Genomic DNA, 14370 nt, shown 5'->3' on the forward strand with positions numbered 1-14370 from the left:
AAGAGAAGCTCACATTCGACCTTCGTTTCCCCCCCAGTTAGAGGATGTAAACTGAAAAAACACCATCAACACCTTCTCTCACATCAGGCAGCATTATGGGGTAAAGATCTAGAACAATTGCTCTCGCCCACTACTTATGAGGAATTCAGGAAGCGCCTAAAAACACATCTGTTCCTGAAATATCTAGACAGTTGACCCGTAGATCTCCTCCTCCTCAATAACGGTTCTCTTGGCCTATCAACCACTTGCTTTCACTTCTGTTAAGTTTAATCAATTTGTACCTTCTTTTATTATTTTGTAATCCGCATAGAACTTCACGGTACTGTAGTATATAAACTGTTATTATTATTATCATTTTTTCTTAAAATTCCCTTGCAAATGTGTTGTAAACTATAAAGCTGATAAATTTGTTTTTGTAGATCCGTTACAATGGGAGAATTTCTTGATTGATAAGGTTTCACTGAAAGTTTCAGATACTAATGCAATTGTTGAAGAAGGTTAAGGACATATTGGATTTGGTCATTTTGCTTGTTAAGCATGATTGTATATTGTTTGCTATATAATTTTTAATATGCCCTTGTTAATGTGGACTTGGCACAAGACTTAATTTGAATTTTAAGTTGTTTTTGGAATTGTTTCCTTTTTGCTTTTCCTGATTTTTGTTTTTGATGTAACAAATATTAATAAAATATATATATATATATATATATATATATACATATATATATATATATATATATATATATATATATATATATATATATATATATATATATATATATATATATATATATATATATATAAAGTTCTCCGTTTTCTTCTTCATTCCTTTTCAATAATAACGCTCTTTTCAGCTATAGTGGCACAATAATGCTCGCAATTTAGGAATTTGGTTGGGCCGAGGATGCGTTGAAATCCTCAGTTCAATGAGGAAGTGGCAGCGGCAGCTAAGAAAGCAAATAGAATGTTAGGAATTATCAGGAAAGGAATGGAAAACAAAGATGTATCGCTCTGTGGCAGGGGTAGGGAACTCCGGTCCTCGAGAGCTGTATTCCAGTCGGGTTTTCAGGATTTCCCCAATGAATATGCATTGAAAGCAGTGCATGCAAATAGATCTCATGCATATTCATTGAGGAAATCCTGAAAACCTGACTGGAATACGGCTCTCGAGGACCGGAGTTCCCTACCCCTGCTCTATGGCAGTGATTCCCAATCGGGTTTTCAGGCTAGCCCTAATGAATATGCATGAGAGAGATTTGCATATGATGGAAGTGATAGGCATGCAAATTTGCTTCATGCATATTCATTAGGGCTAGCCTGAAAACCCAATTGGCCTGGTGTTCCTCCAGGACAGGGTTGGGAACCACTGCTCTATGGTACAGCTGCACCTCGAATACTGTGTGCAACTCTGGTCGCTGTATCTCAAAAAAAGATATAGCGAAATTAGAAAAGGCAGTTACAGTTTATTGATCATGACAGGAATAGCCATCCAAATGATCACAAGGAACTGGAAATGTTATGACAGACTTAACTACAAAAGTGTGTGTAATACATATAAATATGAAAGAATGAATGCGGAATGCTTGGGTCTTAGCAATATATTTAATAAAGTATGGAGCCCACTGACTGCATTTGTTAACATACAATAAGAGAGATATATCTTTTATTTCTTAGATGTCCTTACACATCCAAGGTGGGGGGAGGGGAGGAGAAAGTATTTGGAAGAGTTTAAAAATATTTAAATATAATATTGTAATAAATAATATGATTTAATCTTCTATATATATAAAATCGGAGGTATGTATGTGTGTATGTGTGTGTGTGTGTGTATGTGCCGCGATCACGCAAAAACGGCTTGACCGATTTGAACGAACCTTGGTATGCAGATCCCTCGCTACCTGGGGTGATATGTTCTGGGGGTCTCGCGGCCCACCTGCACACGTGGGCGGAGCTACAAACAGAAAATCAGATTTCACCCATTCATGTCAATGGAAAAAATGGAAAAAGCTGCCATTCTCACAGTAATTCAAAAACGGCTTGACCGATTTGAACGAAACTTGGTATGCTGATCCCTCACTACCTGGGGTGATATGTTCTGGGGGTCTTGCGGCCCACCTGCACACGTGGGCGGAGCTACAAACAGAAAATCAGATTTCACCCATTCATGTCAATGGAAAAAATGTAAAAAGCTGCCATTCTCACAGTAATTCCAACTACCTGGGGTGATATGTTCTGAGGGTCTCGTGGCCCACCTGCACACGTGGGCGGAGCTACAAACAGAACATCAGATTTCACCCATTCATGTCAATGGAAAAAAAGTAAAAAGCTGCCATTCTCACACTAATTCAAAAACGGCTTGACCGATTAGAACGAAACTTGGTATGCTGATCCCTCACTACCTGGGGTGATATGTTCTGGGGGTCTCTTCACCCAAGAATTTATATGTTCTTGCTCCTGGAGGTGAAACTAAAAATGTTGTTTATAATCACGTTTTGCGTTAGTTGTATTGTATTCATTTTGTCAAATATTTCACATTATAATTTGAATATTGTACTTTTTATTAAGCTGTAAAACAATAATTTCATTCACCACTATAAAGTATCTTTATTTGAATCCATTTACAGTGTTATTGCTATAATTAAATACCCGTGCAACGCCGGGGCATCAGCTAGTATATTACTAATTGGGAGGTGGCCAGGTGATGATGGTCTGGAGGCAGAATTTTAAAGTTATGATTAAAATTTTTATGGGGTTGGGGGGTTGGTGATCACTGGGGTATTGCGCGGGGGTCTGTTTTATGTGTTTGCAGTGCTTATCTGGTGACTTTAGGTGGGTTTTTGTGACTTAGACCATGTTTTACATGGTCTAAGTCACAACGTCCAAGTTCTGTCGATCCTGGGCTGTATAACATTCGGATATACATGCTGTACGACTAAGTCTAAGCCGGCCCACGTCCCGCCCAACTCCTGCCCTTGACACTCCTCCTGAAACGCCCCATTTAGCTTTGCTTATTCAGCGACACTATGAAGGCCTAGGTCATTTTTAAATACGTCCAAAACCCGGTTTTATTATCGGCACTTGGATGTTTTTTTACTTATGATCGTCCAAGTGCCGAAATAGGCCGGTGTTTGGACGTTTTTCTCTTTTGATTCTGGGCCCCATTAAGTCTTCATTGTCTTATGAACAAACAATCTGATAGAGAACCAATACACATCATCCGCTTCTTGTTTAGATGAAACATAATTAATTGTTCTGTCAAATGTTTCCAGACGTTAGTAGAGAAACTCAGAATCGTAGACGTCAGTTTCTTTTGTTGAAAGCAGGAGTTACACAGCTGGGTGGCATTTTCTTTTTACGTTTCCCATGTAAATGTATAGTAAGATATCGAGATAATAAGTATGTGTTTTTTGAGCCATCTCAACTTACAGCTTTTCTGACACTGAAACGTCTGGAAAAAGAGGGTATAACAACAACTACCACAATAACAACTAAGTAATTGTTGGACTTGGTATAGAATAATTCCTCAAGTCAGACACATGATACTGTTCTTTATTATATAGAATTTACAATTGATTTCCTTAAAAGTTCACTCTTTTATATATATCTTGGATCACATAATTATTGAGGACTTGAGATTGTCCGATTTGAATTTTGTTCTTATTATGTTAATGATTTACTTATTTTTTGTGTTCGATCTGACAATCTTTCAGTACAAAATGTTTTGATTTTGTTAAAATTTTTAAAATGATAAATAAAGGAAGGAAAAAAAAAAAAAATAAAAAATTAATTGTTCTGTCTCTGGTGTTAGTGCCTTCATCGTCTCCAAGTCCCCGATGATAACACTTTTTCATGCTTTTCACAATTTTAATGTAGCCTTAGGGGCCCTTATATGAGGCACAACTGAAAAGTTCTCGGCCTAACCAACATGGCTGGGGTAGTCTCTGTCGAGGGCTGTACACTTAGCTCAGCGATTTTCTACTTTTTTCATTCTGTATTTTTCCGATGGAACAAAAAAAGTGGAAAATCACTGGACTAACTGTACAGCCCTCGATGGAGACTGCACCAACCTTGTCGGTTGGGCTGAGAACTTTTCAGCAGCCCCTCCTACGAGATGCCAGTTTAAAGAATTGCCCTGTTAGGAGGACTTGAGCTTAAATAGTTAAATAATACATGTTTTTCTTATTAGATGTTTAATTTCTTTATGATTATTTTGATATTATGACTATTGCTTTCTGTACAAGTGTTTAGCTTGATTTAAATTGAAAATTAATAAAGAAATAATAATAAAAAAGAATTGCCCTGTTAAGCATTCATCTGTTCAAACTTAGAAACCTGTCAACATTTTATGAGACAGGGAACCCTATAACAACAGAGATATTTTTCATTAGTCACAGTGGACTTAAGAGTTGACCACGATTCATATGAAGGATTAAATAGTGCTCAATCGGGTTAAAAATATACACATGTAGAGGAGACTCAACTATCCTTTTGACTTCTAGAATAACGTCAACATTTGCCCCCTCCTTTATAGAATTCCTAAGAGCGTCAGAGCAGTTACCACTGCTGCCGGCGCTAAAACCCGCACTACGCATTAGTAAAGGAGGAGGATAAAATGCTAATTTTTTGAGGGAATCCTGTGAAGGAAAAATGAAGAGAAGAAACGGAAGTAAAATTCTAATTAATAACAAAGTTTATGACACTGTAGTTTTAAAAATCAGTTCAATTTTTTTTTAAAAAAAGGAATGTAGTTTGTTGAAACCTTTCACTGGGGTAGTCGTGACCTTTTTGTTAAGTGACATGCAAACAAGACATTCTTTCCAGATTATGATTTGAAAGTAGAAAAGACAAAGTGTTAACAAAAGTTCTTTTAGTAAAATCATAAAATTGCTTCTTACCTCATCGAGCTCTTGAAGGACAGAAGCAAAACTGCATGAGTGTTATTATAAAGATTTGCTAGTCAATTATTCACTTTCTCATTAATAGTATACCAATCACTGACCATGCTAAAAATGCCCAAGGCTATCTATAGCCTATTACTGCTAAACAATACTTCCCCAAAAGCACTGAATGCCAAACAAATTACAAATCAACTGACTTGTTTGTGCTTTATAAATACGTGGAAATGTAAAACAAAACCTAGGTGGCACCTAGCTTTTAATGTGTAAATATATATATATATATCTATCTAATATAATAAAATGGTAAGCCGCGCATGCGTACTTCCTATGCGTGCGCCGGTTTTCCGTGAGCTGTAGCGACCCATAGGAAGTGCGCATGCGCGGCTTACAGTCTGGCCTCATGCGAGGCAAGACAAGTGCGCATGCGGGCCCTTCCCTGCTCTCCACCTGCGGAGCGGCAGCTGGCAGCCGCTAGCACCCCCCTGCCCTCTCCGTCGCCTCCCGGCTCCAGCGGCGTAGGCAGCACTATAAACATGCTGCTTCGCGCCCTTCTCTACCGAGTTCCTCTGCCGCGTCTCTGATGACATCATCAGAGACAGACGCAGCAGAGGAAATCGGCAGTAGAAGGCCGCGAAGCAGCGTGTTTAAAGTGCTGCCTACGCGGCTGGAGCCCCGAGGTTTGTCGGCGGTGGGAGGGTCAGGAGCAGGCCGGATCGACAACGGCAGTAAAAAAAGGGGGAGGGGCCGAACGGAGCACGGAAGAGAAGGTAAGAGAAGGGAAAGGGGGGGAAATGCTGCTACTGCTTCTGCACAGGAAAGGGGGGGATAGGAGGGAAATGCTGTTGCTGCTGCATAGGGAAGTGGGATGGAAATGCTGCTGCACAGGGAACTGGGAAAAAATGACAGAAAGAAAGACACAGGGGCAGGGAGAGGGACAGAAAGACAGACAGAGAAAGGGGGCCAGAGAGAGAGTCAGCGGGAGAGGAAAAGGGGGCTGCTTTGGGGGGAGGTGTGCTGGGGACAGACAGCTTTGCTCTGGGGGGGGGGGAAGACAAAAGAGGGCCATGGAGAGACATTTGGGGGGGAGGTGTGTGCTGAAGACAGACAGACATATATTCTAGCACCCGTTAATGTAACGGGCTTAAAGACTAGTATATATATATATATATATATATATATATATATATATATATATATATATATATATATATATATATATATATATATATAAAATTTTAATATATATGAGGGGCCACTGAAAAGTTCTCAGCTCGAGAATGATGGGGAGCCCTGAAACTTACAAGTTATCCCACACTTTTCTTGACACTTTTGTTTAATAAGGCAAATGCATCTCGTACATGGGCACAAGTATAAGGAAACCAAGCCATTATGACATCACTGATGAGGTTGGCTCTTAGACGTAGGTGGAAAGAGGCATTGTGACATCACAATTTGAGGGGCCGCTGAAAAGTTCTCAGCCCATCCAAGAAGAGAATGATGTGGAGCCATGAAACCTACAAGTTATTCTACACTTTTCTTGACATTTTTCGTTTCATTTCATAACCTTGTTCCTTTTTATTGATAGCATACTATGGAGGCCCAAGTTATCCTCTCTCTGTTGCACTGTGGTAACAGTAAATACTCAGAAACATGGAAGCAGGGAAAATAATGGCTGATGGTCTATTCAGTCTGCCCAACCCTACCAATGGCTCAACTCTACTCTCTCAATCTCTCTCCTTTAGTAATATAGCAACATAGTAAATGATGGCAGATAAAGACCTGAACAATCCATCCAGTCTGCCTATTAGTTATTCTCATTAAAAAATAAATGATTAAATTAACTTGTTTCTTCTTTGATATTTCTGGGCCATAGACTAAAGTCCACCTGGTATTGTCCTAGGTTCCAACCTCTGAAGTACGCATTCTTGATTTCAGATACAGTCTTTGCCTCCACCACCTCCACTGGGAGGCTATTTTATACATTAACCACCCTTGCCATAATCTGAACAATCTGTTCTCAAGACTTAGGATCTACTTTAGCTGAATATAGGTTAGCTGGAATATCAGTGGCAATGAAAAGAAATGGAGAGCAAAAACCCCCAACCAAACCAATTACACAATAATCAGACAAAACAGCACAATATAAAACTAAAAATATACTTTTCAGAGAGAAACCCCCCCCCCCCACATAAACAATTTTGGTTGGGGGAGAGGTATGGTTTAGTCTGGGGAGGGTCTTTGTTGTGTTGGAGGGTCTTGGAGGAGAGGCTGGGTGATTTGTTACGGGAAGAATGGGGGATTGGAGGGGGGTTCTTGTGGTGGAATATGAGCAGGGGATAGGGGTTGTGCTTTGGGAGAGACTTCTCAAAGGTAAGGAGGGGGATCCAGAGTGGGAGATGTTACTGGAGGGACATTGAACTTTTGTGGAAGAGGGAGACATGATCAGCGAAATAGCCAGTAAGGTACAATATGAGGGAAAATTTTTTCCATAGCTTACCTGTTAACCAACACCTCCCCCCACCTCCCATGTAACGCTCATGTGAAGACTTCACTTACTCCTATAGATTGCTTCTGTATAAGACTGATGAGGAAAAGCCCATAGTCTGTTATTAACTCATGGGGGAAGCCTCTGCTTGCCCTGGATCGGTAGCATGGAATGTTGCTACTCTTTGGGTTTTTGACAGGTACTAATGACCTGGATTGGCCACCGTGAGGATGGGCTACTAGGCTTGAAGTACCATTGGTTTGACCCAGTATGGCTGTTCATATGCTCTTATGTGTTGCAAGTATAGGACAATCAAGCCATTGTAACATCACTTATGAGGTTGCTTCTGAGGCACTGTGGAATGAGGCATTATGACATCACAATCTCAGCTCTGGAATGTTGCTATCATTGGGGTTCCGAAATCTTGCTATTCTTTGAGATGCTGGAATGTTGCTACTCCTTGGGTTTTGGCCAGGTACTAGTGACCTGGATTGGCCACCGTGAGAAAGGGATACTGGGCCTGATGGACCATTGGTTTGACCCAATAAGGCTATTCTTATGTTCTTTTGTTCTTATGAGACCTCATATAGAATTTTGTGTACAATTCTGAGACACACTTTCAAAAATATATTTAAAAAAGATGGAGTCAGTCCAGAGGGCAGTTGCTAAAATGATCAGTGTTCTTCGTCATAAGGCGTGTGGGGACAGATTTAAACATAAGAACATAACAGATCAGACCCTAGGTCCATCTATTCTGGCAATCCGCACAAGCGGAGACCAAGCCAGGTGCTCCCAGATGGAGATCCTGATTACCCATATCCCTCAATGTGATTTGCAAGGAGGTGTGAATCCAACTTACACTTGAAACCCAGAATGGTAGTCTCCGTCACCACCTCCTCTGGGAGAGAATTCCAAGCGTCCACCACTCGCTGTGTGAAACAGAACTTCTTGACGTTTGTCCTGAGCCTGCTGCCCCTCAACTTCAGTCCATGACCTCTTGTCCGTGTCACTTTTGACAATGTGAACAACGATGTTTCTTGCTCTATTTTGTCGCATCCTTTCAGTATTTTAAAAGTCTCAATCATATCCCCTAGCAGTCTCCTCCTCTCGAGGGTGAACAGTCCCAGTCTTCCGAGGCGTTCTTTGTAGCTCAAATTTTCTATACCTTTTACTAGCTTTGTGGCTCGCCTCTGCACCCTTTCCAGCAGGGTTATATCCTTTTTTAGGTATGGAGACCAGTGTTGGACACAGTACTCCAAGTGTGGTCTGACCATTGCTCTGTAAAGCGGCATTATAACAGCCGCCAATCTACTCGTGATCCCCTTCTTTATCATGCCCAACATTCTGTTTGCTTTCTTTGCCGCTGCTGCGCATTGAGCCGACGGCTTCAGGTTCCTGTCTATCAGCACCCCCAGGGCCCTTTCTTGTTTGGTTTTGGCCAATGTCACACCTAACATTTTATATTCATGTTTCTTATTTTTCTTACCCAGGTGCATCACCTTGCATTTGTCTATGTTAAACTTCATCTGCCACTTTTCCGCCCATTCCTCCAGCTGGTTTAGATCCTTCTGGAGATCTTCACTGTCTTTTTGTGACCCAACTGCCCGACATAATTTTGTGTTATTTGCAAACTTGATTATATTACTTGTTGTTTCCTCTTCAAGGTCATTTATGAAGATATTGAATAAGATGGGCCCAAGAACCGAGCCCTGGGGCACGCCGATAGTCACCTTCTCCCAGTCCGAGAATTTCCCATTTATGCTTACCCTCTGCAATCTATTCTCTAGCCATTTGCCTATCCATCTGAATACTGTCACAACCCGGGCTCCTGTAAGGCGCAACGAGCACCTGGGAATGTGACCAAAGCTGAAACCCGACGTGTCCCTTTCCACTAAGGGATCCTTCAGGTCTTTAGAACAGGCACATTCTAAACTTATCAGCATGCAAAGTATAAAGGCATCTTAGTCAGAAATGGCAAAGCAAAAATAAACTTTATTTCAACCACTGGTTGAATAAATCAAAAAAATATAGGCAACAGCCTTGTAGTTCAAGATGGACTGATATTGCATGAAATACAAAGGTTCACAATAATATAATTAGGCAGTTGAATCTGGGTCAGCACTGCCTTGTGTACAGTCCCCTGCTTCTGGACTTTAATCAGTCAAGAAATACAGTTCTCTTCACCAGAGCAGTAATAATCAGATAAGTAATGCTTTTATCCAACAGTCCAGAACACATAAGAATCACAGCATTATTCAGAGTTCAAAATCAAGCAAACGTTTCCCTCTAAACGTTGCTGTAGCAATCAGGCACAGCTGTGCAGGACCATCGAGATTTCCCAGCTGAATCATCATACAGGAAATACATTCAAAATGGTTTGTCAGAAAACACACACATTCCTGCTTTACAGAAAACCTCAAACATGTGGCTTCCCAGGAGAGCTTCACTGGCTTCAAACGGGTAAGAGACAAGCTTGCAGCATAAAGAAATTAAATCCCAATCTTAGGCTTACTGGGTCTCCATGGGTGTTGGCAGAGTGTCAGCTCCTACACAGCTTTCCTGCCCCTCCATGGCTTCTCCTTCTGGCTGTACTCCAGTGTCCCAGACAGGAGGTAACTCATCTGCCTCAGCATGGGACAGTCTGTGAGAGACTGCCTCCTCTCAGCTTCCCCTTCTCCCGTCTCTCCTCTCTCCCCCTCATGTGTCCCCTGTGCCTCGTTATATCCTGTGGATAACCACTCCCCCTCTGAGAAGGTGGGGGGGGAAGGGTTTTCCACACACCGGCTTGCTTCCTGCTATTACAGGCAGGTTTCTCCCTAGCCCTGATTTTAACAGGCTGTTCAAACTGAATAAGCTTTCTGACAGTGACAGGTCTGCATGGAGTGTAGGATTTTTCTCTTAATCTTATCCTGCCCTGTCTCTTCTACCTACATGTCAGAATCAGAGCAGAAGTCAGCTTCATCAATCAATTGGCAGGTCACCTGATCAGCCCTCCTGCATCTAGGTGCACTGTGAATACTCCTGATCACTGGGGCAAAACCCGGTACGGATTCGGGTTTGTTTTGGCCAAAACCCGAAACGGACCTGGGTTTGTCACAATACGTCCCCTTCAATTCCGTGACTTAGTAGTTTCCTCATAAGCCCTGTGTGCGGGACCTTGTCGAACGCTTTCTGGAAGTATAGGATGATGGTGAAAGAGAATAGATTTAGAAATAACCTGAAGAAATACTTCTTCATTGAAAGGGTAGTAAATTCATTGAATGGCCTCCTGGTGGAGGTGGTGAAGATGAAAACTATAACTGTAATTGGTCTGTAAAAAAACCTCCACAACAAAAATAATCATTCACACAGGATTCTTTATATATATATATATGCATGCATGTGTGTGTGTATATATATATTTTTTTCTGTTTTTTCAGTATGTCTTATTTTTCATAAGAGGTCCACAAAGATGAACTTGAAAAATAGATGGCAGCAAAAGGAAAAATGGAAATGCCAACTGAAAACTATCAGGGCAATACAATCAGTTATTTGTTAGCTTGCACCCAGGAAAACATAGGGCTCCTTTTATCTGGCCGCGCTAGCGGGGTTAACGCGCGTGACTTTTCATCACGTGTTAACCCCTGCGCTGGCCAAAAACTACCGCCTGCTCAAGAGGAGGTGGTAGCGGCTAGTGCATTCCGTGGTTTAGTGTATGCTATTACACGCGTTAAACCGCTAGCATGGCTTGATAAAAGGAGCCCATAGTTCACTTATCTTTCTAAGTGCTTCTTCTCTACTTCTAAGCACTGGGTCAAGCCATCCAAACTTTTCTCGACAGGGGTCCTTCTGTTTCGCCTCTCCAACGGGCTACCTCAGGGGAGATTCTTTCAGCTCTTCCTCCATCCTGACACCACCAAAAAATGGGACTGAATTCTTCAAGATGGCCACAGCGTGAGATCAAATGCCTGGCTTATTTCAAATTTATCATGGCGGACCTCTTATGAAGAATAAGACATACTGAAAAAACAGAAAAAAAAATATATATATATATATATATATAAGAATCATGTGTGAATGATTATTATTTTTGTTGTGGAGTTTTTTACAGACCAGTGATGATAGAGGTTCCAGAAAAACGCCTTGTGTGCTATGAACCAAAGTATTGAGGTCTGTTTTTCTCCACTTTGTTTATTATTATTTATACAAATCTCAGTTATATTTGTGTGTATGAGGTTTTTTTTATTGACAGAAGTTGTTCCTGAGTCCTCCAGAATTCTTAGAACATGCAACGTGTCCTTTAAATCTGATGTTTTTTGTTACCTTTTTTTGTAGAAAGTAGTCTATAAATTTAGACAAAGGTTCCAATATCGAACCCCTGGTCAAAACTATTGGTCGACCAGAAGGTTTGGTGATATTCTTATGTATTTTTTGGCACAAAGTAAATCTTTGGTGTTCTAGGATATTCTTCCACCAAATATCTTCTCTCCCTGCTAGTAATCATTCCCTGTTTTGCAGCTTCCATCTCCCATTCTTTAATTTGATTTAACAATCTTGGTGTAGGATCATTCTCCGCACATAGATATTCTATACCATTGGACAATTGGCTCTCTGCTTCCATATTATAATGTTGTCTTGATTGTATCACCGTGGCATTGCCTTTGTCTGCTCTCAATATTATTAAATGGGCCATTTCTACTAACTTTCTCAATGCCTTGCTTTCTCTTTTTGATAAATTTGAATATCCCTGGTGGCACATTATCTCGAGTTGGTTCAAATCCTTCAGGACTAGATCTCTCTAAATAGATATGTTCACATTCATGGGTCCCAGTGGAATCCATACTGATTTTGGTTGATAAATAGATATATCATACCCTGGAGGATTCTGTTCAAAATATAATTATAACTGTAATTTCCATATAAATTTGAGAAATGCCACCTGTAATTTGAATGAATCACCTTTTTGGGATGGCACAAACCTCAATCCTAATTGGAGTACTTGTAACTGCTGACAATTGAGTGTTACATCCGAAATATTCACTGTTGTTGATCGTTCCTGGTTTCATCACTTTACATTCATACCTCTGTGATTTCCTCTTGTATTGTTCTGTTGAATCATGCTTTGATTTTTGGTTTACAGTTATACTGTCATCACTATTCCAATCCAATTCAGCTGATGTTTCTTCAAATGCTACCTTTTTAGCACCTGTCATCCTAGTCTGTTTATTCCATGTATATTCTCATGTTCATAATCTTTTTCATGTCTCCTAAATTTTTTTATCTTTGTGTGTCTCATGAATTCTATAAATTTTGCCATGACTTCTTGTAATTCCTCCATTCTTTTTTAGATTCTTCCAATTCATGTTTTTTTCTTTTAATTCTTGTTCTATTTTGAAGAGATTTTCCCTTAAAGAATGTTCTGTGTGTGTTGTATAATAAGGAGCATCAGGTCTCTTACTACATCTATTGAGAATAGCTGTCAATTCATTCATAAATAGTCTATCCTCCTATACACATGGGCACCTATGACAGATGGACAGACAGACATCACTGGCAATCAGACTTACTGCCTTCTTTCTAAATCTAAAAATGTTGCTGTTTGTCATATTGTGAATTCTCTAAAACATTCTACTGCACTTCTTATGAACTACTGGGAACACTACCTCCATTCTGCACCACACGCTCACAAGAGTGACTCTTTGGGATTCTAGAATCTTGATACTCTTTGGGGATTCTGCATGGAATGTTGCTACTCTTTGGGTTCTTGCCAGGTACGTATGACCTGGATTAGCCACTGTGAAGACGGGTTACTGCACACCATCTTGCCTTCCCCCGCACCTTTTTTACTTCCCTGACGCGAGGTTGCTGCCTGTGTCGGCATCATCCATCGGCGCCCTCTCTGATGTCACTTCCGGGACCCGCACCTAGGAAGTGACATCAAAGGGCAAGCCGACACCGAAGTGGGCATGCTGCTCACACCGGAAAAGTTTAAAAGGTGCAGGGAAGGGGGAGGCGCCGCCCACCCTTACTACGCCACTGTTTATGGGTAAAAAGTGGGACCTAACTCAGGGAAGGCAAGGTACAAATCCTACTACCATTCCTTGTGATTTTCAGTGAGCCACTTCAACCTCTATTGCAGGGCCTGTGTTGTCATGTGGAGGACTGGGGATGAGGTTCCAAAGTTTACCTCTCGTTATGTTTCTTTCAACTTCAGGAAGGTGTGAGGCCCCAGTTGCTACCCTCTAAAACCAGCCTTGCTCGATTGTCTCCAGTACAAACTTAGGGTGGATTTTCTTTTAGTTTTTTGTTTTTACTAAAGATTAGTGCATGTTGTCTACAGCAGGACCCATAGGAATGTATTTATTTATATACCACTTATATTCTAAGTGGTTTTACATTCAGATACTTTATCATATTTCTCTATCTGTCCTGGTGGGCTCAAACTCTAGCTAGTGTACCTGGGGCAATGGGGATATTAAGTGACTTGCCCAGGGTCACAGGGAGCAGTGAGGGATTTGAGCCCACAACCTCAGGTAGCTCTAACCCCTGACCCACACACTCCCCTTAGACTGTAGTAAAATATCCCCTTAGATCCTAAGCCCTCTAAAGAGGTTTTTAGCACCAGCTGGTGCGCTGAATGTTCTGTGCTGCTCTGATGCTCATAGAAACTCTGTGACCATCGGAGCATTCAGCGCACCGGCTGGCACTAACAACCTCTTGCATCTAATATAATAAAATGATAGGCCGTGCATGCGCACTAAAAAAATCGTGTTCCCTGATCCCGTCGCGCAAACACGAGTGCGCATGCGCGGGTTTTACGTCACCTGCTCTCCATCTCGCGCCACCAACGATCTCTGTTCCTCACTGCCAAAACCACCACCTCCTCCTTCTCGCCGGCTCACCCGCTTTTAAAAATAAAGAGAAAAGCACTACACTGCGCTAACGCTAGCTTTGCTGTCTTCTGTCCACTGCGGCCCGCCCTCTCTGACTACTTCCTGTTTCCGCTAG

General features: G+C 41.2%; 1 protein-coding gene across 2 annotated transcripts in view; it reads right to left on the bottom strand.

Annotated features, from left to right (window-relative positions):
- Nucleotides 1-10059, bottom strand: part of CDH16 (cadherin 16) — a 168770-nt gene extending 158711 nt beyond the window's left edge. The window contains exon 1 of one of the 2 annotated variants that reach the window (XM_033943230.1): nucleotides 9896-10059. In XM_033943230.1, coding sequence (XP_033799121.1) covers nucleotides 9896-9954 — 59 coding nt within the window. In that variant the 5' untranslated portion in view covers nucleotides 9955-10059. Of the gene's footprint in view, nucleotides 1-4895; nucleotides 4926-9895 lie in introns of those variants that run through there. The other variant, XM_033943231.1, reaches the window with a different exon arrangement.
- Between the last annotated feature and the right edge of the window lie 4311 nt (nucleotides 10060-14370).

Source organism: Geotrypetes seraphini, chromosome 4, assembly GCF_902459505.1.
Source record: "Geotrypetes seraphini chromosome 4, aGeoSer1.1, whole genome shotgun sequence".
NCBI lineage: Eukaryota > Metazoa > Chordata > Amphibia > Gymnophiona > Dermophiidae > Geotrypetes > Geotrypetes seraphini.